This window comes from Hypomesus nipponensis, chromosome 15, assembly GCF_054491055.1.
Source record: "Hypomesus nipponensis isolate SF chromosome 15, ASM5449105v1, whole genome shotgun sequence".
NCBI lineage: Eukaryota > Metazoa > Chordata > Actinopteri > Osmeriformes > Osmeridae > Hypomesus > Hypomesus nipponensis.
The window spans coordinates 7965001-7990615 of record NC_140375.1 but is presented as its reverse complement, the minus strand read 5'-3'; the positions used below and the strand labels follow the sequence as shown (position 1 = coordinate 7990615).

At 48.9% G+C, this 25615-nt stretch overlaps 1 protein-coding gene across 1 annotated transcript; it reads right to left on the bottom strand.

Moving 5' to 3' along the window:
- Positions 1 to 861: 861 nt before the first annotated feature.
- On the bottom strand, positions 862 to 23860 carry ppp1r37 (protein phosphatase 1, regulatory subunit 37). The gene is given in 15 exon segments (XM_084674724.1): positions 862 to 3167; positions 3256 to 3353; positions 3498 to 4509; positions 4891 to 5742; positions 5745 to 5954; positions 6164 to 6330; positions 6556 to 6697; positions 7714 to 7826; positions 8041 to 8196; positions 8496 to 8646; positions 9114 to 9233; positions 10061 to 10161; positions 10259 to 10304; positions 13945 to 14042; positions 21890 to 23860. Coding segments are annotated over 14 exon segments (3984 nt in total). The 5' UTR covers positions 22617 to 23860; the 3' UTR covers positions 862 to 3167; positions 3256 to 3264.
- Between the last annotated feature and the right edge of the window lie 1755 nt (positions 23861 to 25615).

The following is a 25615-nucleotide window of genomic DNA, read 5'->3' as shown; positions in this document are numbered from 1 at the left end:
CTCACCTCTCCACATCCCATCATGACAATACACTGGATCACCCAAGGGTAGTCTTCAGGCTCTGTGGATGAAGAGTGTGTCTGTGTCATGGGTTTTCAAAAACAGGATCAGCAGCCCTAGATGAAACAACAGATTGTTTTCATGTCATCTCCTCTTTTTCACTCTCTTTCTGTCTTGAAATCCTTGTCAGACTGAATGTTCTGGTCACCTCAAACACAAAACGACAACCTTCTTTACCTACACCTCTTTATCCATCCCTTAATCATTCTCTCTGAACCAACCCTTTCCTAAGAACCAATCATAACAGCCTGGATTGTGCTCATGTCCAATAGGACACCTAGACCAGTGGAGATGGACATTACTAGGTCAAATTGTGGATGTCAGCTCACAAGTACATACACTGTCACAAGCTTCATGTTTCTCCTTCTACCATCCACACACCAGGTCCACATCGTGAGTCGGAATCAGAGTTCTTCACTTGATTATTGCCTGAAACAGGCTCATGTTCACAAAATCCTGGAAGCTAGCTTGAGCATATAGAAAGCATCCCTTGCACCTGTCCCTTCACATGCTTTAAGCATCGGATATAGATTCCACTGGATCATAGTTTTTTTTAGTGTCTGAATCAATCCATGCCATCCTAAACACAACAGTTTTGGTCCATATTAACTGGGATTGTCAAATCTCTAGTACTGCCCCGATGGTAGAGATAAGTTGGAAACAAGCTTAATTCGGCGCATTAATAGAACAAAACCAGCAAATATTAATATTTGACAGACCGTTCACAAACTGTTCAATTAAATTCAATTCCCAAGCTTTCATCCATGCATGTTTATCTAACGTTCTCAATTCAAAGCAGAATTTCCAAAGCAAGTTTTAATTTCATTGAAACATTCTCAGTCACTTCATTAGTCATTACATGCATTTATTTAAGAGGGAGAGAGAGAGGAACAAAAAATTGCCATACATATCTTTGTGATTACCAGCACATTTCGATTAAATTAACAAATAATTAAAAATTACTAAAAATTAAAGCATTACAGACAGTGGGTGTAGCACAGCCATTTTGATTTCAGCCAGAAACATCCGTAGTGAGTTTGAGAGCACAGGGACCAGCAGAGGGTGTGGGCGGTGCATGAAGTTCAATCAAAACCTGAATCCGGAGGATTCCGGGACAGGACAACCCAGGCATGCTTCTGATTCTTCGAATCACAGTATCTGTGTTAAAGAATCTCAATGTCTGCATTCTGAAGGTCCAGATATTGTCTGAATAGCGCCTATCCTCGACATCTGTGGATGTGTTGAGTGTCTCTAACGCACGTTTCCATGGAAATGAAGACCCATGAAGGGAGAACTAATCAACATGGATCTCCACATTCCTGGCCCTTGCTTCCACTCTGCCCAACTAGTGTTCTATTACCATCAAATCTTGCTTAGCTTACTTGTGCGCCATTGGCTAAATGGTCCATTCTGGGTAATAATATTATTAATGTTTACCTACAAGAAACCCAGGAAGCCACAGCATCCCCTTGTGGCCAGACACAACATAGCCAGATAGTGTTTAGAACAGGAGGTCCTTACATAGGAATTTGTGAATTATCATTCACTGTGTGCTACTATGATATAAAGTCTGCTTAGAACTGCACTCATCCCACTGCCATGAAGTCATTCATATATTCACTGATATGTCCCTCCACCCTACAGTTATCCTAACCCCACAGCCTACAAACCCCAAAACAAACAAAATAATTGCTATAATTGAATCTGAAATATTCACCACCAAAAAAAGGGTGGAAAGAAATCATTAAACGAAAAAAAAGAAGAAAAAAAAACACACCATGAAAAGACTGGTGAAAAGGAAAAACAAATCACACAAAGGAGAAAAAAGGCTTGTATTTCTATAATATAAACAAACTGATTTCTCTAAGCAGCAAAAACAAACAACGAGATGGTGAAGACTTGAAATTAAACGTATAACCGAATTGAAGGCAACAGATATCACAAGCTGACAGAATTGGGAGAAGCAGTACTGAGATGGCACACATATGGCATACCATTGGAAGACTGAAAGAAAAAAGGATGGATGAGGTGGATACATGATGGGAGAGAGGAAAGAGTGAGGGACCGGAAGAGACACTTTTGAAAAGTCTTTTGACTTCTGAAAAGTTTCACATCACATTCAACAACTCAGCTTTGATAAACAGCTAACTTCTGAGAGGGAACGCCAGTGATAAATGTGTCTGAAGGGAGGGAGGGATGGAGGAAGAGATGGGGAAAACAAAAAATGCAAAGGAAGAATGAAGAGGGGGCTTCTATGTGGTGAGGATCAGAACTCCTGCCAAGGCAAACATTTTGTTTTAGAGAGAAGCTGATAGACATAAAACATTAACACACACACACACACACACAAATCAGGTGTTCTCCCATGGTTCTAGAAGTCTGTGACCAGCCCCGGACACTGCACCCTCTCTTTTCTCCAACAGGAGGCTAGGGTGAGGCTGAGCGTGGGTCTGAGCACACCCACAACACCGACACCAACGTGATTCACAACAATAGGGGTGGAGGAAGTTAGGCTGGGTGTGTCCCGTGTCTTTGGTTAGAGCAGTGATGAACCCCCCCCCCCCCCCCCCCCTTTCTCTCTCCTGCCGTCCACCTCACTCTCTCCCTCTCATCCTGGTTGGGTTTTCTTGCTACCTCTTGAATATAGATTCCTGATGTCGTGATGACGGCAAAATAATAAATTGATGTGATCACTTCCATTTATTGTTGCTTGTTTACTTTCACTGGTGTGTGTGTGTGCTCATACTGGGTGTATCAGTTACACATGTAATGTGAATGGAGTGAATTCTTTATACTCTGTGACCAAACTTGATGACTATTCTTTGTAATTTCTCTTTCTTTAAATGTTTTTATAGATTTTTTTTTTTTTTTTTTTAAATAGAGTTTCTGTATTTATATATCTATGTGTGTTGACTCGTGTGAGTACAGCTCGGCCTCAGTCTCCAGGAAAGATGGTGGTGGTGGTGGTGAGGTCATAGGAACAACAAGACACAGACAGGACAGGAGCGTCGAGACATTTCGCTGAGATCACAAGAGAGACCAGAACATCTCCTGAGACGCTGTCATCACTGGAGAGACCAGTACCGTCTCCTGAATCCTGAGTCCCACTGGGGAGGAAACACAGAGGGGCTTATATTAGACCAGAGGTGCTCATCTGAAGCAGATCCTGCCCTGTGTTTGTGGGTGTGGTCATACCTGCCAGCGTTATGGTGCGTCCCTCCCAGACTCCAGACTGGCTTCCAGCAGCAGCTCTTCCAGGTTCTGTTCACAGCTCAGTTCTGCTGTCACACTCGCTACACACACACACACACACACACACAATCTGACTTTCATTGTGCACATCAGTGTTCAAAAATTGGATGTCACGAGTGAGTGTGTCATGTGCGATGTAAAGTAAAAGTGTGTGTGTGTGTGTGTATCCAGTCCTGTTGACTCACTGTGCTCCATGATGTAGGGGCTTGGCTTGGGGGCGTCAGGATCCAGCAGGTGGAGAGAGAACTCAGGCTTCAGACCGTTGGGCAGGGCCAAGCCCCCCACCCCGGCCCCCCCCGGGCCCTCCACCCCCGCCCCCCCCAAGCCCTCCTCCTTGTCCAAGGAAGCCTCCAACATGGATGGGGGTGCTCCAGACTCAGTCTGGGGGGAGGAGGGGTCAGCAGACACGGGGCCTTGTAAGCTGTCCTCTAACGGGGCTGATTGCTGTGGATATTTCTCTTCTGGCACAGGAGGAGCTCCCTGCTGACAGGCCTCCATGGGAGGTGGCTGACGGGCTTCTTCCTCTTCCTGCTCTACTCTGGCTAGCTTGGGAGCTGGCTCTTCTTCTTGGCTCTGCTGGCTGTCGTCTTCTTCTGTTCTCTCCCTGGCGCTCTGCTGCTGAGATAACAGTCTTGCTGGCGCCTCCTGCAGGTCAACATGGGGAAGTGACTGAGCTTGTTGCTGGAGCTGTGCCTGGGGCAGTTGCAGGGCCTCAGCTGGCAATGATAGCTGCTCTAGTTCTGTGTCTATATTAGTCAGTCGGTCTGTTAGCAAAGATGCTAATGTTTCCTGCTGTATTGCATTAGTTTCAGTCTTGGACACTTGTGGATGTGATATGCCTTCATCCTGCTCTTGATTCTCCTCCCAAATACAACTTTCTGTATCCTGTATTTGTGGACTCTCCTTCTTGTCCTCCACCATCCCTCCATCCTGCAACCTCTCAGTAGTCTGGATAGCCGACAGGTCTGGTTGGCAGTCTGTCCCCTCCTTCTCCTCTTTCTCTTCAGTGAGAGGGTCTGGAGCTGGTGAGTCAGCGGAGGGTTCTGGCAGGGCTGGTTCAGGTGGCTGGCTGAGTTTTGCTACAGCCAGGCCCATATGACCTGCTAAGCCTCTCGCCTCCTCTGAGAGTAGCCCTGCTGGTGTAGAAGGCTCTTCTACTGCCTGTGTACCATCTACCTCCCCCTCCACACTACCTCCTACCCCCTCCACACTAACCACCTCCCCCTCCACACTACCTCCTACCCCCTCCACACTAACCACCTCCCCCTCCACACTACCTCCTACCCCCTTCACACTACCTCCTACCCCCTCCACACTACCTACTACCCCCTCAAAACTAACCACCTCCCCCTCCACACTACCTACTACCCCCTCCACACTAACCACCTCCCCCTCCACACTATCTACTACCCCCTCCAAACTAACCACCTCCCCCTCCACACTACCTACTACCCCCTCCACACTACCTACTACCCCCTCCACAGTAACCACCTCCCCCTCCACACTACCTACTACCCCCTCCACACTACCTACTACCCCCTCCACACTAACCACCTCCCCCTTTGTAATACCTTCTACCCCCTCCACACCAACTACCTCCACCCTAACTACATCCCCCTCCACACTACCTACCAGCCCCTCTGTACTACTGTCTACCCCCTCCATACTACCTACTACCCCCTCATCAGGTTGGGGGGGGTCTGGTTTGGGGTAGGGATTGTCAAATCCACTCTGGCTGTCTGGATGTTTAGCGTCTAGGGTCTGATCTGCTGGGCTTTGCCCCTCAGCCTGGATGGGTTGTGTTGAGGAGGCCTGGGGCACAGTGTAAGGCTGGGGCTGGTCGTGGTCCTGGGCGAGGGGATGGGTGAAGGTCTGGACCAGCTGCTGTGTCCTGGAGGTCTGTGCCCCCAGCTCTGTGCTGGTCTGCTTCCCCTGTGACACGGTGGGCTGCTTGGATGGGGGGGCGGCGGGGGGCCCAGCCTTGCTCTGCAGGTGCTGGAGGACCTGGTTCTGGTCTGGGGGGCTCTCCACCCGGGTCACCATGAAGATCTTATGGCCCCTCCCTGGGCTAGACACGGAGATGCAGCGCCCGGGAGAGGGTGGGGTTCCTGGGGGGGCTGAGGACTCTGTGATGGTGATCCCTGACATGGCGGTTGGGGAGGGAGACTGGCAGGGGGGGGTCCTTGAGGCACTGAGGGGAGTCTGGGGGGGCCCAGGCAGTGGGGAGGAGGCAGTCATGTGGGGGGAGGCGGTCCTGGCAGCTGGTTTAGAAAGCACCTCCTCCTCCTCCTCCTCCTCAGTATCCGAGTCTGACTCCAACGGTAACGCCCCCCCCTCTGAACTCGCTGCTGATTGGCTGTCCCCTACCGCTACCCCCTCTGTGTCCTTCCCTTCTTCCTCTCCATTGCTGTCTTTCCTCCCTCTTTCCCCTGGGTCTCCAGACCCTTCCCCCCCTCCTCCATCTCCCCCCCCCCCTCCTCCTCCACCCCCGTCCCGTCCTCGGTGGCGATCTCGGCCATGGAGGCCGACTGCCTCATCTGCTGCTCCGTCTCCTCCTTCTCCTTGGCCAGGATGAAGTTCCTCTTGCAGCCATTCTGCACCTCGGCCAGCAGGGCGCGCTGTGTCTCGATGAAGCTCTTCACCTGGGGGAGAAAGAGACCTCTGTAAGACCTCCCCTACGGAAAACCCCCACCCCGAGACCCTCCGACCCCTAAAGACAACCGACATGTCCGTCTGAAATACAATAATACTCAACAATGAGAGTACGAGGTAGGCAGATTTGATGGCTGTATTCCCAGCCTGTGGGACTATCCTTTCATGGGCCTCTACACCCACCCCCACTCCCTCTTACGGTCTCCTTCTTGGGCTCCCGGTCCAGGTCCAGGCGCAGCAGGGAGGTGTTGACCTTCAGGGCGAGGGACAGAGCCATCAGGCCGCCCGTCTTGATCTCGTTCTCCCTCAGGTCCAGACGCAGCAGACGAGGGCTCTCCGCTATGAACTCTGCCACCGCCACCGCACCTGGGGAGGGGGGGACAGGGAGACAGGTAAACAGACAGCCAGACATCCAGCCTGACAGGCAGATGGACCTATAGACAGGCACGCAGACAGGCAGCCAGAGACAGGCAGGCAGACAGACAGGCAGACAGCCAGCCAGAGACAGACAGCCAGAGACTGACAGACAGACAGAGACAGACAGCCAGAGGCAGGCAGGCAGACAGCCGGGATGGGAGTCCAGACAGGTACCTTCACAGGACAGCTTGGTGGAGGCCAAGCCCAGACGCAGCACTGAGCGGTTGGAGATCAGGCCGTCCTTCAGCTTGTGAATGCCCTCGTTCCCAACAGAGTTATGGCCCAGGTTTAAGGTCTCCAGACTCTGGGTGCAGGGCTGGGGAGAGACATGGGGTGGAGAGAGGAGAGACGGAGGGAGCAGGAAGAAAGAGATGGGGGGTGAAAGAGGTAATGGGAGATGAGAGAGACAGAGGTCAAAGTGGAGGATAAAGAGAAGAAAAGAAGAGGACAGAAAAGAAAAGACAATACCACAGAAGGAAAGAGAACAAGTCTGTAATGTTTGACTTTTGAATACATCTATATTTATAGATCAATTTAAGTTTGTATTTACACATGCCACCTGCCAGAGGGCAGCAGAAATACATGGGGTGGATAATTCTTTTCCACTGTAGATCCAGCCAGTACAGCTTATCACTCTCAGTGTGCGTGCTCCATTACGAAACCCCGGCAGAGCCAGTCATGGGATGTGTTACATCAGTGTGAAGGGAATGTTCAAAAGAGTGTGTGTGTGAGTGTGTGTGAGTGTGTGTTCTGCTCTGCTGGGTCAATGTCCTCTGATAGGAGCACCGCTGGGCTCTCTAAACACCCGGAATCTCTCGCCCACCCGCCAACATTCCTGTCTCAGCATTCCTAAGTCCCCCCTCTCCCCCTCCAACACGTACCCTGCCCTTTAACCTCTCACCGTCATATCTGCCCCTGCCATGCGAGGCCCTATCTACCCCACAGAACCCTATCAGGCCCGACCACGGGTAGTTTGTGGTCAACGCATGTCGCCACCTTGTGGTGTTGACGGGAAGTGTCTGCTGGTGCTGTCTCATCTGGTACAACACAGTATGGAAAATCGTTGAGATCCGGCTGATAAGGGAAACGTTCTGTCGTGTGCATGCGTGTGTACACACCCAGGCCACACACACCCAGGCCACACACACCCAGGCCACACACACACACATTTTGTTTAATCAGCAGAGTCCAGGGAACAGACACAGACCACAACTTCCTCCCATCCTCCTGACCCCAAGACCTTCTATGCTCTTCTCTGTGTGGACCAGTTCTTTTTGTGTGTGTGTGTGTGTGAGGGAGAGAGGCAGAGAGAGAAAGACTGTGTGCACGTACCAGTGCAGCAGCGAGGTAGCCCATGCCGTTGTGTGTGAGCTGGTTGTTCCAGAGCACCAGGGTGACCAGACCTTTCCTCTGCTCCTTCAAGCCCTCACACACATAGGCCAGGCCTGCAGAGAGAGAGACAAAGAGAGAGACAAAGAGAGAGACAGAGACAGACAGAGGACTGTATTAAGTATCTCTAGCTACTGTATTTTTTGGAAATAAAGCTGTGGTAAAAAAAAAAAGTTGAATCTAGACTAACGATAGTCTAGGATGTGGCTTCAAGAGTCCATGATGTAGAAGTAATCCTAACTCCAGACTAAGCTAATCTAGGCCACCCACCAGAGTCAAGGATGTGGTTGTTGCGGAGGTCCAGGATCTGGATGTTGTAGTTGAACTTGAGCAGGTTGCCCAGCTGGGCGGAGTCCTGGAGGCCGTTGAGCTTGTTGTCAGCCAGGTAGAGCTCTCTCAGATTCATGTTCATCTTCAGAGCTGTGGCTGGAGGGGGGAGGGGGAGAGAGGGACAAGAAAGTCATCCTTCTTTGAAACAAGACATTTTGGATGTTAATGAAAAGATACTCTGATGTGTGTTTCTCCCAAACCAAGCTCTTTTCCTGTCTGGGTCCCAAATGGTGGAATCATCTCCCCACCTCCATCAGAGACACTGACTGTCTCGTCACCTTCAAGAAAAGGCTAAAGACGCATTTGTGCGTGCGTGTGTTTGTGTGTGTATAGACTGTGTGTGTATAGATGTGTGAGTGTGTACGTCCAGTCCATGGTGTGTGTGTGTTTGTTACCCAGCAGCATGAGCGGTCTTCCTGACAGCCCAGCGTTCTCCAGGTGCAACACGGCCAGACTCCCGCTGATGCGGAGCGCCCTCGCCACGAAGGGAGCCGAGTGGTCCAGCAGGGGGGTGTTACGGGCGTCCAGGTACTGCAGGGAGCTCGTCTGAGGGGGGGTAGGGAGGGACAACAATGCTGGACTGTTAACGGCTCGTGTTTCAGGAAGAGGGGGGTGTAGAACAGTGAGGATAAACCGTGCCTAGAGCAGTGCGTCTAACACTGTTCAGGGATAAAGGAACACCCGTCCTGTGCAACCTGACACACACACACACAATCTGGTACAGCAGGTTTGATTGATTCCCGAGTGTAGACTTACCCATAACTGATTATAATGACACACACACACACACACTTTCTACCAAGGGCTTAGAGGCAGCCTGGCCTCTCCTTCCATAATCTACAAACCCATGTAATCTGTCATCTGAGCTGCTCACATCACAACGGCAGCAGAGAGACTTGAAATGCAGACGGAGGACATCTACACACACACACCTTTATTAACCCCCCCCCCCCCCCACACCCACCTCCCCTCCCATCCATCCTGACCCTGGGGCTCCTGTGGTGACCTCTCACCTTCCTCATCATGTGGGCGGCGGCCTGCCAGCCTCTGGTGCCGATGTGCTTGTTGAAGGAGATGTTGAGGTGTGTGGCCGACTCGTAGTATTCAATCATATCAAACAACGCTGACGCACCCTGGGGGGGAAACAACGTGAGGAACAGAGGAAAAAAGAGAGCGAGATGAACTGAGAGAGAGACAAAGAGAGAGAGAGAGAGAGAGACAGAGAGAGAGATAGAGACAGAGAGAGAGGAGACAGAGAGAGAGGAGACAGAGGGGGTGCTCTCTAGGGCGAACAAGCAGAGACCCAGCCAGGATGGATAGACAGGTGATAATGACACACTCAGTTCTGGCTCTAACAGTGTGAACACTGGTCACCCTCAGGGACAAACTGTACGAGTCCAAATGCATCTGGTTTACAAGACACTGCATGCAAGATGATGATGACCAAGGGTGTCTCACACCCAACACACACACACACACACACACGCACACTCCTGAAAGCCATGCACAGAGGTCGTGTCACCAGTCAGTTGGGTCTAGTGTCTATCTGCTGAATATGCATCACATGACACGATGCGTGTATCTCCGTGTGGGGGGGTGTCCATGTATGTGTGTGCTCTCAAGGATGCCAGTGTAGAGTATGTCACGTCCTGTACGACGATGCAGAACATGACTGCGTGTGTTGATGTGTCTGTAAATATACTTGACATGTGTAAATGCACAGAGCATGTGTGCCCGAGGGAGTGTGTGAGGGCAGCAGACTGGATCCTCCACTAGAATGGGTGGGAAGGTCTCAACCAGAAACCTCCCTACTGTAATGGTGTTTACATCCAGAGTCATTACACAGCCCTGGGAAACATTGCACATCCTGAGAAGAGAGAGCGAGAGAGAGAGAGAGAGAGAGAGAGAGAGAGAGATGCAGAGATACAAGAGAACCAGAGAGAGAGACAAGTGTTCCTACATCTTCATCCAGGTTGGTCTGCTCCAGGTCCACCACCTTGAACTGAACCCTCTTCAGAACCTCCTCCAGAGACTCACAGGCCTTGTAGTCCAGCTTCTCACCTGCACACACACACAGTTCGTTAACAGGAACGCTCGGTGGCACTGACATAACCTTACTGTGCGTGTGCGTGTGTGTGTATTGAACGGTTGTGTCTACCTTTAAGGTCTAGGCATTCATTTCGCAGAGTCAGATCTTTAAGCTCCTGAGGCAAAGAAGAAGAGGGTGAGATTGTCAGACACGCACACAGGTACACCCAAGTACACACAGTGTCACACTGTCGGTCACAACAAAACACAGATCACTGTCCAGCTGTAACCATGGCCACAGACAACATTGTACTCCCCAGAACAATGGAACACTCCTCACCAATCAGCAGCTGGTTAATCAACACCCCTGGGTATACACTGATAACCCCCAGCTACTAAGAACATTACGCATCTGCAGTGTGTGTGTGTGTGTGTTACAGGAATCACTTTGTGGGGGTTCCAGAGTACAGTGACTAGCACTGCCCTAGTTCACCTCCCCAAACATTCCTCATAGCTTATGTGTGTTCCCACACAGGCACATATTCTATCTATTCTGTGCTGTCATGTAACACTGCCTGACTACCGCCCCCCTCACCGCCCAGCACAGCAGATATGCACTCTATGACCCCCCAAATCCTTTTGTGACAGGCTGGCCGTTCAGTTGAATGGATAAGTAGCTTCTTCTGTTGCTATCACAACTAGCTTCCGCTGTTGCTAGCATTACTATCTTCCTCTACTGCTAGCGATTGCTCTCATGTTAGCGCTCTTACACGTTTTCTCTTATGTTCTTTATCTTAATTCAATTTCATGAAGGGGTAATGACCATCTCTAACGTCTGTCAGTCCACACATGCAGAAGTCATCTTTAAAGACTATATCAAGGTCAAAGTTAGGCTTTAGAAGTTGTATTTGAAGCTGCACAGGCTGGCTGCCTGTGAAGAACACAGCTCTACAGAAGGATAACAGCAACACTGAGATTTGCCTGAGTGCTTGTTTAGGGAAGCACTGGCCCCAGCAGTGTAGACATGTCTGGGTGTCTGCTTATTGTTTACATGTGTGTGTGCGCAACATATTGACTCGTGTAAATACCCTAAAAAGGAGCTCTTCCTGGGGCTGTTACTAATGTGTACCTACTGTACCCTGAGCTGTGTTCAGGGATTGGATTGTGTGTACGTGTGTGTGTGTGTGTGTGTGTGTGTGTGTGTGTGTGGGGGCCTGGAGGACTATGGAAAAGCAACCTGATATGTCACTGAACCCAGGGCCCTACACAACACAAAAGCAATGAGTGTGTGCCTGTCAACTCCCAGTTTGTGTGTGTGTATGTGTGTGTCAGTTTGATCGAATATGTATCGAGAATGCAAACTTATGCAAAAATGAGTAGAGTTTCTGCATGTGTGAGACTATTGTTCCTACAAGTGTGCGTTTGTTGTATATGTGTATGTGTGTGTGTACAAGGTTGTCTATGTGCGATACTGTGTGTGTTAGTGCGTGTTTGACTTAACCCTTGTGCTGCCTTCGGGTCACAATGACCCATCATTGTGCTGTGACAACTTTACCCAATACAAAAACAAATAAAAAGCATTTTCTTTTAACCTTTGTGCTGTGGGGGGTGTGAGACCGCCCGACAGTTAACAGAAAATGCTTCACTTTATTTTAGTATGAGGTTCTTGGAACACGTGGGGGGTCACAATGACCCGAAGATAACACAAGGGTTAAAGGAATCAGCAGAATCAGAAATGTAACAGAGGACTGCCAAGTACCCAAGAGTCTGACGGGGGCTGGTGAGAAGCACACTGCCGTCACACACACACACACACACAACTAGTAGGGCCCCTTGCCATGCGCACGGTCCACTCACTAAATAAAGGCCACTTTATAGAAATGGAAAACAAGAATAACGACTAAATACAACACCCTCCTTCACCCCCCCCTCCTCACCACCCTCTCCCTCTGACTGGGCAGACGGTAGCAGTGTCAGGCCTGTTTACAGGGCCCACATTATTTCCAAGGATGACTAAGCAGAATACAACAGGGGTTGTAGTGAACCAGACCAGGGTACCGAAAGAGGGAGAGGGAGCATGGGAGAAAGAGGGAGAGAGAGAGCAAACACTGCATACAGTTAACCCTGAGTGGAAATGTACAGACTTTGCCAGGGCCACATCCAGACCAGGTCATTTAGGGTGAAAGGAGCTTCTTAAAGAACCCATCTCTTGTGACGAGGAAAACTCAGTCCGGGTGCTTCTACAAAGCACAAGTCAATAAAAAAATCAAGTGGCTATAACTGGTTTGATTTATGACAACACCACCTGTATACTAAATGCTTGTGACCAATGGTTGGATTTAAGACTGTAAATGATTATTTACACAACAAACCTATTTTAACTAAAACTTACGATTTAAGCACAACACAAACTAACAAATAACAGTCTCTCACACTGAGTATGTGTGTGTGTGTTTAAGGGTGGATGCTGAGCTCTAAGTACTTCCGTAAATACTGGCTCAGTTTTTCCGATGACACGGCAGGGAAGGAGCTAGTCAGGATTGTGTGGTTGGACAACAGGAAACTAAGGCCACTTAAAGCTGCCCGCCCTCTCTCCCCCGCTTTCTCCTTCCCTCTCTACCCCTCTTTCTCCTTGCCTCTCTCTCCCTCTTTCTCCTTCCCTGTCTCCCCCTCTTTCTCCTTGTCTCTCTCTCCCTCTTTCTCCTTCCCTGTCTCCCCCTCTTTCGCCTTCCCTGTCTCCCCCTCTTTCTCCTTCCCTGTCTCCCCCTCTTTCGCCTTCCCTGTCTCCCTCTTTCTCCTTCCCTGTCTCCCCCTCTTTCTCCTTCCCTCCCTCCCCCTCTTTCGCCTTCCCTGTCTCCCCCTCTTTCTCCTTGTCTCTCTCTCCCTCTTTCGCCTTCCCTGTCTCCCCCTCTTTCTCCTTCCCTGTCTCCCCCTCTTTCTCCTTCCCTGTCTCCCCCTCTTTCTCCTTCCCTGTCTCCCCCTCTTTCTCCTTCCCTGTCTCCCCCTCTTCGCCTTCCCTCCCTCCCCCTCTTTCGCCTTCCCTGTCTCCCCCTCTTTCTCCTTCCCTGTCTCCCCCTCTTTCTCCTTCCCTGTCTCCCCCTCTTTCGCCTTCCCTCCCTCCCCCTCTTTCTCCTTCCCTGTCTCCCCCTCTTTCTCCTTCCCTGTCTCCCCCTCTTTCTCCTTCCCTCTCTCCCTGCATCCTTTCCTCTCCCCCTCTTTCTCTGTCCACTTCTTTCTTGCTTCACCATCTCTCCCTCTATTCCCTACCTGCCTGCATCAGGGCTGGTGGTCTATGGTAGTGGCAACAGGACAGTCACCAGAGCTTCTGTATTAGAACTCATGCTTAACCCCCCTATATCCTGGCTCTTAAACACTACCCCTTTCACTTCACATTAACAAAAGGAGTCTCAAACCTGTAGCAAGTCAGCAAAACTGAAATGAACAAATACAGACACAAAAATATGAGTACATACCAGTATGTAAACACACACACACACACAAAGCCGACATTGAGGCAGTCTCCCCCCCACCTGTTACTCAGAGGTGCTTGGTGGGATGACACATGGATCAGACTCACACACCACAACATAACAAACAAACTGAAAACAACATCTGGTGACTGTCTTCCATTGGACCAACTCTGACAAAATACGGGTCAGGCTTGGTGACCTGGTGGCTTGTGATTGATATGCGCCGTGTTCTGCTCGTACCAGATGACCAAAGTTATGGGTGTGCCTATACGTTTCTGATCCACTAAACACACTTGGTGTCAAATTGTCGACCAGATGTGTGTGTGAGTGTGTGTGCGTGTCTTACCTGTATTTGTTTGAGCACTTTAGGTATGGGTTTGCAGTTGAGTTTCTGGCAGGCCTGTCTGTAGGCAGAAAGGATCTCGTCCACTGTGGCATTCTGGGCTGGAAAGTCACACAGGAAATACAGATCAGTTAGGTAAGATGTTTGTCACACAACTATGTCACACACACATAAACTATAGTTTAAGATATTATGTTTGTTTAGGCTACACTCCAATAATCTCTGTTTCATATACGCACACAAACTGGAAGTGCGTTGATAAACGGTGACAATGCAGCAATGTATTGTGCACAAAATGCACATGCAATGTGTGTGTGTATGCACGCAAGTTTGGGTGTGTGTTTGTTTGAGTGTGTGGGGTGCATGAGTGTTTGGGTGTATGAGTTTTTGGGTGTGTGTGCACGCATGTGGTGTGTATGAGATCGTGTTTTGGGGGGGTGTATGAGTGTGTGTGTGTAGGGGGGGTGTATGAGTATTTGGGTGTGTTAGCAGAGTAATGTAATACAGAATCACACAGTAACGGTTGATTACTGGAGCAGGGCACACTGCTTCTTTGTCTTAGGTCAACAAGAGTCCTGTGTTCCTAAACACACACACACACACACACACCTGGCCTGAGAGAACCCACTCACTATCCAAATCTAACGCGACCGAAGAACACCATCGAAGAACAATAGTTAGGGTTATGTCTGTGTGAGGAGCAGAGCAGAAAGTACGAGATCGATGACTGAAAGGGAGGTGTGACACAGAGCCAATAAGGGCAGGCCTGTTCCCTTTGTGAAAACACAGCAATGCAGAGGGAAAGAAGAGAGGAGAGGAATGGAGGGAATAGAAAGCTATTCAGCAGGTAAGACATCAGGGTCTTCAGCACAGCTGAGGAGAACAGACAGAGGGGCCAGTCAGAACTCCGACACAGCGTCCAAAGGGAGCTGTGCCTAGCATGTTGCTGTGGCCTTGCAGCCGGCCTGTGTGTGCGTGGCGTAGTCCAGACCAACCAGCAACAACAGGCCTTCTCACACCCACTCACCACCCGGCCATACCCAGGGGGCTACCCTGTGACACACACACACACACACACACACACACACACACACACACACACACACACACACACACACACACACACACACACACACACACACACACACACACACACACACACACACAGAGCTTAACAAGGGTTAATCCTTCACATCTGTGAGGAACAATGAAAGACTATTAAAAAGAGACCCGTGCCCAATAAGGGGCTCTGGGCCTGGAAGAGTACAAAGGAGGAGCAGTGAGGAGGCTCAGGTAGGAGGAGCAGTGAGGAGGCTCAGGTAGGAGGAGCAGTGAGGAGGCTCAGGTAGGAGGAGGAGCAGTGAGGAGGCTCAGGTAAGAGGAGCAGTGAGGAGGCTCAGGTAGGAGGAGCAGTGAGGAGGCTCAGGTAGGAGGAGCAGTGAGGAGGCTCAGGTAGGAGGAGCAGTGAGGAGGCTCAGGTAGGAGGAGGAGCAGTGAGGAGGCTCAGGTAGGAGGAGGAGCAGTGAGGATGCTCAGGTAGGAGGAGGAGCAGTGAGGAGGCTCAGGTAGGAGGAGCAGTGAGGAGGCTCAGGTAGGAGGAGGAGCAGTGAGGAGGCTCAGGTAGGAGGAGGAGCAGTGAGGAGGCTCAGGTAGGAGGAGGAGCAGTGAGGATGCTCAGGTAGGAGGAGGAGCAGTGAGGAGGCTCAGGTAGGAGGAGCAGTGAGGATGCTCGGGTAGGAGGAGGAGCAGTGAGGATGCTCGGGTAGGAGGAGGAGCAGTGAGGAGGCTCAGGTAGGAGGAGCAGTGAGGAGGCTCAGGTAGGAGGAGGAGCAGTGAGGAGGCTGAGGTAGGAGGAGCAGTGAGGAGTCTCAGGTAGGAGGAGGAGCAGTGAGGAGGCTCAGGTAGGAGGAGGAGCAGTGAGGAGGCTCCTCCTGTTTCCTGCTCCTACTTGGTTAACCAGGTCTAGACTGAACTCGATCTATCTGAATCAGAAGTCTCTGAGTCCCCTGGTCTGGTGTAACCTCATAGACATGACAGCACGATCTCAGCTGGCCTGGCAGTCATGCTAAACTAATGTCTTTATTCACCTTCCTGCCATTGTATATTCCTTGTTTGTGCAAACTTACGTAGCGAATAAAGCTGATTCTGAGCTAGCCTAGCCATTATGCTAAGCTAATTCAAATGTCTTTCTCAGTTAGCCTAGCCGCCATGCTAAGCTAATAGGATTGTCTGGTTGTCTTTGCCATTCCACTGCTGCTTCCTGACCCAATTTCTGTGTCAATCTTTCCTCTCCGACACATCCCGTAGTCTTCGTTCCCGCCCACCATTTCTTTTTTCTCCGTCTTACCTCTCACCCATTTATTTTGTTCTCTACCGACGCCCTCTCCTCCCTTTCTTCTATTCCCTGTTCATTCTCTACTTCTCTTTTGTCCTCCTAGCATCCATAAATCACTCTCACTCTCTCCCGTCTCCTTACTCTCAGTATTGACAGAGCAAAGTGCACAAACCCATCTCTCCTCTCCACTGAGACAGGGACAGAGGGAGGGGCCGGGGGGGGACAGGGAATGGTGGGAGTATGGTGAAGGGAGGGCCAGTCAACTGCCAAATGTATGGAAGCCTTCAGTGTGTGTGTTTGTATGTTTGTGACTGAGCTCTAATAGTGTTGAGTGGTGGTGGTGGTGGTGGGGGGTGTGGAGGAGCACAGAGGCGGCTGTGCTCTGCAACTTAACATCGGAGTGTCAAGTGTCTAAAATAAGCTCCCCTCAGCCCCCCCATCCTCCAGTCAACATCCCAGCCATTTCACACCCCCATGCTGTGGAAGGGCACAGAGTCAAACACACATGACAGCTGCCTGGTGGGCTGGGGCTGGGAGGGCGGACAAACACTCATCTTCCTTCTATAGCCTACATGGCAGCAAGAAGCAGTGGATTCATACAAACCAGGAACAATTAGCTTTACGGAGAGCACAATATGTTCAACACTAGGATTTAAAATGAAACAATGACATCATCACAATCTGATGGTGAGGTCACAATCTGAGTGTGACATCACACTCCAGCAATGACCTGACAGTTCTAATCGTGACTTCAGAGGCTTTTTGTCCACACGGGCCGACCCGTTCAAACAAGCTGGGTGTTGTTAGATGGGTGTGAAGGGGTTATTAGACCTATCAGTGCTCTACGTGTGTGTATTTGTGTATGTGTGGGCGGTAACCATTGCGTCAACCAAATAGGGTAGCAATCCCGCCTGGCATATCCACAACGTTACACAACAGCAAGCGGCCAAGTAGCCATCAGTGCACCATGGTGTTCCACCTACACAGGCCCTGGCCCTACACTGAGTCAGCATGACCATCCACGACAGGCAATCAATCTCTCAGTGCTGCCAGGACAGGCAATCAATCCATGAGTGTGGCAGCCTGGCGAGCAGCAGCTACCATGCCTGGCTCTGGGACTGGTCAGGGGGTCTCACCCTGGACTGTGTGTGAGAGAGAAATACTAGAGAGAGGGAGAGATGAAGGGTGCGTGTGTATATATATATATATATATACACACGTCTGAGTGAGTGAGGTAGTGAGTTATGTAGTCAAATGAGTCAATTAATATATGTGTGTGTGTGTGAGGATCAAGCTTTAAGCTACACTGATGTCAGAATAGCACAAGTCCAGCGTAGAAAATTTACAGGAATAAACATGTGCTGTTCTGACCCCTGTGAAACCTTATTGTAAAGTCCTACCCTGTGCATGTTTGTCCATGCTAATCCAACTCAAACATTAGGCATGAATGTGGACAGATATCACCAGTGCAGCCTTCTACTCCAGTGAACACAATGCCAAGAGGATGTCCTGGCAATGCCCTGATTATATCCAAGGTCACCTGACTAAAGTTTACACCGACACGCACACACAGGAGCATTCAGGTTGATCAAACACTGTCCCATGGGTCAGCGAGTCAGTCTTGCCACGGTGCCAACGAGGTCCAGGGTGGGACATTACAACGCACGTAGCCTCCCTCCCTGCCTCCCTCCCTCTCATAGACAGATTAGGCTAATATCTGTAATTCAATCAAACACTCTACTGCAGTTAGCCTGTTATCCCTTAGCGGACCCTTTTAACTTATCAGTTACATGTCGAACGAACGGGCACTGGGCTGTTCCAACAGAACACCCAGCACATGGCTGTGGAGGGCTGCCTGGGGCCAGGACGGGGAGCTGGGGGCCAGGCCCCCAGACAGGCTTAGGCTGGAATGAGGAGGAGCTGATCCAGGAATCAGTGGAGGGAGCAGACAGTCAAGAATGAGCCCCAGCCTCCCTGCTGTACGCCTGCCGAGACCGCAGACTAGGAGAGGGGTGGGAAGGAGGGAGGGAGGGTGCGAGGGAAGAGGGGGAGAAGGGGGGAGAGAGGTGGGAGAAGGGGTGATGAAGGAGGAGAGAGGCAGCGAGGAAGAGGGGAAAGAAGGAAAGGGGAGAAGAAAAGAAGAGGAAGCCGAGCTGAAGTTCAGGAATCTCAGGATGTGATGTAACATGTGCCACTGTGGGGGCGGGGGGGGGGGGGGGGGGGCGGGGGGAAGAACAGAACACAGAGTCGCAGCTAAACCTGAACATTTATTTTCATATGCATCACAACACTTCAACAGGACGTTCAAACTGACAACAACCATAAAGTCATTGATAAGACATCTTATACAGATCAAATGTCCCTGACAGGAGAACTTGAGCACAATTGGTCAAGTAAGAACAAGAAGTTCCTATTGAAATTAATACTACGACAAGGACCACAGAACTTCAAGGGTTCATAGCACTTACAATTACACTACAACTACAGTTATAGGACTACAACTACAGTTATAGGACTACAACTACAGTTATAGGACTACAACTAGAAGTAATAGGGATACAACTAGGACCAGTGGACTAGGATTATAGCACTATAACTAGAACTGTAGGACTATTGCTAGTACCACAGGGCTTGGGCTACAATTACATCCAGGGCTATAGTGTTAGCACACTAGCACTATACCTACAGTATAGATTATCCCTAGGACCATGAACAGTTATTAGCACTATGTCTACAGATATACTATTACTAGGACATGTACTAAAACTATACCTCTACAACAGCTAGGACAGCTACCATCACAACACCTATTAAGTAGAGGTGACCTCCTCTGCAGCTCTATGTATGAAGACGGCCTCTGTGGGATCAAAGCTCCCAGACTAAACAGCACAGCGAGAGAGCGGAGACGTTCTCGACCCCAGACCGATAGTGAGTCACGGTAGGGTTGTAAGCATACTGGCGCGAGACTAAGAATAATAGAGAAACCAGATATGGCAGCCGACACAACTCCACTACCTCTGACACGGCTCCTGAGGAAACCTGGGCCTACTTCATGACAACACGCGTGGAAGCCTTTTGAGTCTTCTGCAGGGTGTTCAGAAGAGGATAATAGCGTATGGTACAAAAGGACCGGCAGCTTGGTTAACGGGCAACCGCAGGACCAGGAAGAGGAGGGACAGAGTTAGAGGGTTACAGAGAGAGAGACTAGGCCTGGAGTGTGTGTGTGTGTGTGTGTGTGAGGAAGAGAGATCGAAAAGGAGAAACAGACAGAGAGAGACGAGTGAGAGAGTGAAAGAAGTGTGTGTTTCTTGGCTCAGGCTAGGTCACTGTATCAGATTCTCAGAAGACTACTTGACTTCCCCATGAATGGGCATGACCCCAGGACAGGCAGCAGAGAAGGAAGGGAGGCAGGGAGAGAGACAGAGAGGGAAGGGAGGCAGGGAGAGAGGCAGAGAGGGAAGGGAGGCAGGGAGAGAGACAGAGAGGGAAGGGAGGCAGGGAGAGAGGCAGAGAGGGAAGGGAGGCAGGGAGAGAGGCAGAGAGGGAAGGGAGGCAGGGAGAGAGGCAGAGAGGGATACAAAAAAATAGTAAGGCGGCATGGAGGCTGGAAGCGAGGGATGGATAAAGGGGGGGAAGGATCTGGGCATGCTCCTTCATGTAGCATTACATCAGAAGAACAAGAGGACAGCGACAAGGGCAGTGCCCATGCCCAGTGCTAGCTTGTCACCCTGCTCCTCAAAACCACCTCCCCCTTCTGTCCAAGTGAAACATGGGATAGAACTCTGATCCCAGGAAGACTGATAGGACCAACTGATAGGACCATGGAGACAGCGCGGTGATAGTAATACTGCTAGAACAGTGCACTTGATTGTCTGCTGCCTTTCCTATTATGTGCTTCTTTTTTTTTTTGACATGGGATAAAAGCATCCTCTAAATGAGTAAATGCATGACCACCAGGCCCTCTCCATAGTCCTGACTCCAGGCCTCCGTGACAGATGGTTATCCTGCAGAGTGGCTCAGTCCACACGTATCATGTGCTGCTGCAGACACCAGCCCTGCCCACTCTCCTCTAACACAGGCTATCAGTAGGACCTTTGAAACTTAAATAAACAGATTGTAACTTCTTCTCGGGTATAGCTTGCCGAGACCCGCAGGCCTAATTACACCGCCTTTTTTTTTCTTTTCCCTAGAAGTCTTGTGATGTCAGTGGGGTGCACCACCCAAGGCCTCCTGGGTAATTAGGATGAAAATGTTCAGATTTGTGGCTCCATGCCGCTGTTTCATGTGACAAAAACATTTGCATAAAAAATGTATTTAAAAAATTTAACAAAATGATGCCAGCTGGAATTTATCCCTGAGTCAACTCTGACAAGTAGATTCTTGCTTCAAATTGAATTGGGACAAGTTAGGACAGAGGCACAGAACACAGGAACAATAAGGGAGAGTTTACTGTACAACTGGGCACTTTTAATCCCTTCATTTGTACGTCCCTTTGACAAATAGAGTCTATAAATAATTGTAAATGTACTGGTGCCCCACACATTCTTACTCACATCTGATTGGGTAGTTGTTAAAGACTGCTAATTTAGAGGGAAAACGGAGGTGTTCTTTTCCTTTCACCCTTTGAGTGGCTGTCTGCAACATCATTACTATGACGTCATCCAGGCGTGCTCTGTGCTACGGGGCATCAGGGAACACGACAGGACTGGATATGCAAGTTAACCTCGCTTCTTGTGTGCAGTTGTCTGGCCATACCACGTCAACCCACCCTGCCTGGTCTAGGAGTCTACACACACAGCAACGAAAACAGAGAACTACAAAGTCTCTCTCTCTCTCTCTCTCTCGCTCTCTCTCTCAAAGCTTGTCAGCACGGCTGTCCACTAATGCGCCAACAGGTGTGTTAGCCGTGGAGAAACAGCGGCGCTTTAAAACACCTGGCAGGTGTGTCTGCTGGGGCTCTCTGACGTGTGGAGATGCAGATCTCCTCCTGAGCCTAACGGCTTGGCCTCACCTTCAAGACAACAGGAGGACACACAGCGAAGTTGGCAGGAAGTCTCTGTTCTCTAGTCAACAACATGAAAGCTCAGGTCTATCTGTTGAATATACTCAACACATTAGATAGATCTTCTTCCTTGTGCCTAACCATATGTCATCTGAGATGGGATGAAAGAAGGTCTAGTTGCTTGTAAAATAAAAGGGTTCTAGAACACTACATAGACCCAGAAGCCTGGGTTAGACCTGAACACCTGCTGCCTGAGGATGATGCTGGTGAGATCCTGTGTCGAGGGCAGACAGTAAGGGGGTTGCTATGGGATGCAAAAGAACATGGAGGGGTTTGGAGAGAATCAGATGTTTAGAAATGATCAAATTCCCCAGTCAGTACACTGGAATATTCAATCAGAACCTTGGAACATAGAACCCTTTTTGTCATGGTTCTAATCCAGGCTAGGGGACATATGCCGACTGGGTGAGAGACTTGTAGGGAGAAAAAGAGAGAAACAGAGGTGTGTGTCAGAGAGTAGAGGGCGAAGGTGTGTGTGTGTGTACATGAGAGATGGAGAGCGATGAAGGTGTGAGAGAGAGAGATGGAGAGGGGTGTGTGCGTTTGTTTACCATGTCTCCAGGGATCTTTGGGCTCCACTGCTCCAGAGACGATATCATCATCGGAAGGGAAAGTCACCCTCTTGCTCCCCGGTTTGTGTCCATCCTCTCCCTCCTCTAGAACAGGGGAGGTGGCCTGCTTTGGGGCTGAGACCGGAGACTCACTCTCCTGACCCGGCTCCGAGGGACTCGCTGCCTGCTCTGTGGTGTCAAATGGGGCTGTGGAATCTGCATGTGCACAGTCTGCGGAACCAGTCTCCTCCGCTAGAGATGGTCCCTGTTCTGTTGGCTCCGACTCCAATACACCGCTCTCATCCAAGCTCAAATCCACCCCTATGTCCATATCTCCACCGTCATCCCCATCCCGTATGTCAAACATCGGAACGGGCTGTTCCGTATCTTTGACCGTGTCCACTCTGTATTGGTCGTCATTTGAAAATTCGGAACTGACGAATGCCGGTGTGTCCGGGGCGCTGTTATTTTTATTCCCGTTGACCTCGTCTATTTCCAGTGTCTGTTTGGTCCGACTGTTGTCTTCCTCGACCCCCCGCGTGTTGTCAGTGAGACAGGCTAGCGAGGGTGTATCCGCGGCTTCGGTGCTGTTTTGTTTACCTAAATCTCCGTCCATCAGTTCCGTGATCCGCGGTATTATCTCCTCCGAATTATTGGAGCTGTTATCATCCACATTGTTTTTTGTCTTGACAGTACATGACTCTAAGGATTGCTCCTCGATATTCATGATGGCATTTCAAAACAGATTCGGGCAAACAGTCAAATGTATTGAGCTGAACGACACTTATTTTACTGTTGATGGCCAGTGGAATAGCCTAAATGTGCGAAACGTCGACAGCCACTCTACAACTCAATGCAGCCTGTCACATATGTGACACACTTGGGGGAATATCACAACATCCCAAACAACTGCTTTGAAAATGAATGATCTCAGACAACTCTGCAATGGACAACTTGGTCACTTAAACCCACTTGAAAACTTGGAGAACTGAAATGGATGGTGGGATACGAGATAGCCTATGCTTAGATACTTTCAGGCCTTAAGTTGAATTACTGAATTTTGCACGTAGGCCTACCTGCCCAGGTACGTGAATGATATGGGTGTCGAACTGACCAAACTTGTGCAAAAAAAACAACCACCTGCGGTCAAATTAAGGGTACCAAAACGACGATTCCCTTATCACGCACAACAGGCTATTATTTAACTCTCAACAGCTGTCTAGATATTGCTATTGCTAAAGCCCACTATTGCTTCGAACAAAACGAAACTACCTTGATGTGCAGATGGCTGACAATTCAATAGCTACACTTAGGTTGAAATGTATCCCTACTTGGTTAGTTTATTGTTGTTGTAGCTAGATACGGAGGGTACCTCTAAGTGTTATAGAATGATCGGTATCTGATCTAGCCAGCTAAGAATTCTGTCTGTCGCTCATAGTGCCTCCATTACGCTAGCTAGCTAACAAAAGTGAACTGGCTAGCTCCAGCCGCGACCATCGTTTGCATGAAACAGATAGCTTGCTAGCTAAAGTTATTGCTTCGTTAACAATGACATCTAAACCAAAGAAACTGCGTTTGCTTTTTAGTTAAGACAAAATGCTTTGTTTTCCTGAGTCCATCGTATTATCCCAAAAAAACAAAACAAAAATCCCGAATGTCGTACTCGGTCTCCCCGTACACCTCACATCACTCGGGTAGGCAGGGGGAAAAAAGCAGGCGTCACAGTTCGGAGCATGTCTCGATAGCGCTGGCGTTTATGCCGAATGATTTCGACTGTAAAGCGGTAGTCTTCTAGATAAACGTTTAATCAAAATCAAGATTGGTCACGTCGCATTACATTAAACATTTATCGCTACACTTAACTACAAATGTACTGTTTTTGTCTTCGCATGTCTAACGTTTGCTCGATTAACTCATGTCTAACAACTGTTTGTTGTCTGTACGTCGATACGTCATCATATCGCAGAGGCATGTTCAGCAGTCAAAACGTTACAGAATGTTTCGCATAGAAATGTCCTTATAGAACAGACAGTTGACTGACACAGTAAACTTCCTGCATGTGCCATGTCACAATGTATCAAGTAGGATCTACGTATTCCATATCTTTACAGCGTAGTCGATTTGGGTACGCACGTTTCAGAGTTAATGGCGGGCCGATTTTTGACCGGGTTTGGGGTTTATCCCTTAGCTAATCACACCACATAGTACAGTAGGCCACCACATCACATTTTCCATGGGAATGATGCTTCGAATGGCCAACGAAAATTAGATGAACGCCTGGGAATACACTGTTCACCGAGTGTTATGATAATTGTTTCGTTTATGTGATCGTGTTATGTAATCAAAAATAAATAAACATCTTCTTTGCAATATCCAAGTGTACACATGAAACGACGGACACTAATATGTGTAATTACTTATATACCACACTCATCTACCACATGTTTTTTTTTAATTGTAAGTCTACCTTATCTAATCTTGCAGACTAATCTCTCCCTGCCCCATATGGGCAGACTGAACTGTTGAGTGAGACACAATCAGACCTAATTGATGATTCACAGAATACAAGCCAATACATGTAGTTTGTCCGCAGTGTGTTGATGTGTCATGTTTGGCTAGTAGGCCAACCCTATAACAAGATCGTATGTGAAACATTTTATTCTACATGGCGGTTTTATCGTCTTCCAATCTACGTTGGCCTTAGTAACACTGGCAGAGCAACAACCCCCTCCTCCAAAATATAAAGTTGTGTCGTTGTCATTTTTTGAATAGGTCTCATGCAACCAATTCGTTTCATTTAAATGAGGGATGAAGACATTCTACAGTATATTTATATAAATCGATGTTTGAAAGATCGACTGCGCTTGCGTAATTGATCTGCCCTTTAATGACCTTAGCGATTACACAACAGCTACGTGGCTACGGCGCCACCTAGACCCCAACCAGGGTAAGAGCAGCCTTCATATTATAAAAATGATCACTTTGTGATACACAGATTTGGCAGGTGGATTATGTAAAACTCACCTTTCACACACAAATACATTTCACAGTCAACAGTGAAAGTTGCATTTGTGCTGTGTTTTCATAATTTAGCATTGTCCTTTTAAGAGGAATTTTATATCAAATTCTTAGGTCTCTGAGGCAAATGATGCTTTGAGGGGCTGCTGTGAGTGGGAGTGTGCTGCAGGAACCATACAGGGAGGAAGCAGAGGGGGGTCACACACTGCATCACTGACTTCCTGAACATTTGCATGGATAGTGTGGCTCCCATTAAAACTGTCCTCTGCTTTCCAAATAACAAGCCCTGGATTTACCAATGATGTAAAGGAGCTCCTGAACAAGTAAAGAAAGTGTTCAAAGATGCATACCAGGCAGAGCTGAAGCATGATCAGGTGGAACTCGAGGTCTGCTGAGAGAGGCAAAAGTGTCTTCCAGTATGAAGCTGCAGAAGAAGTTATAAGAAAACAGCATGAGAGAGGTCTGGGACTGTTTGAGAACCAAGACCGTAATAATAATATATATATATAATATATAATATATATATATAATAATAATATATATCAAATCTGGTCAAAATGTCCCTCCCAATATATTGATATAACAATAAAAATATAAATGTGCTACGCTACAACAGGCAACTACACACGCTGTCCGAAATTTTCATTAAAAGATTAATTTGTCCCCCCCAATGTTGACTCCATGGCTACAGCCTTGATGAGAACCATC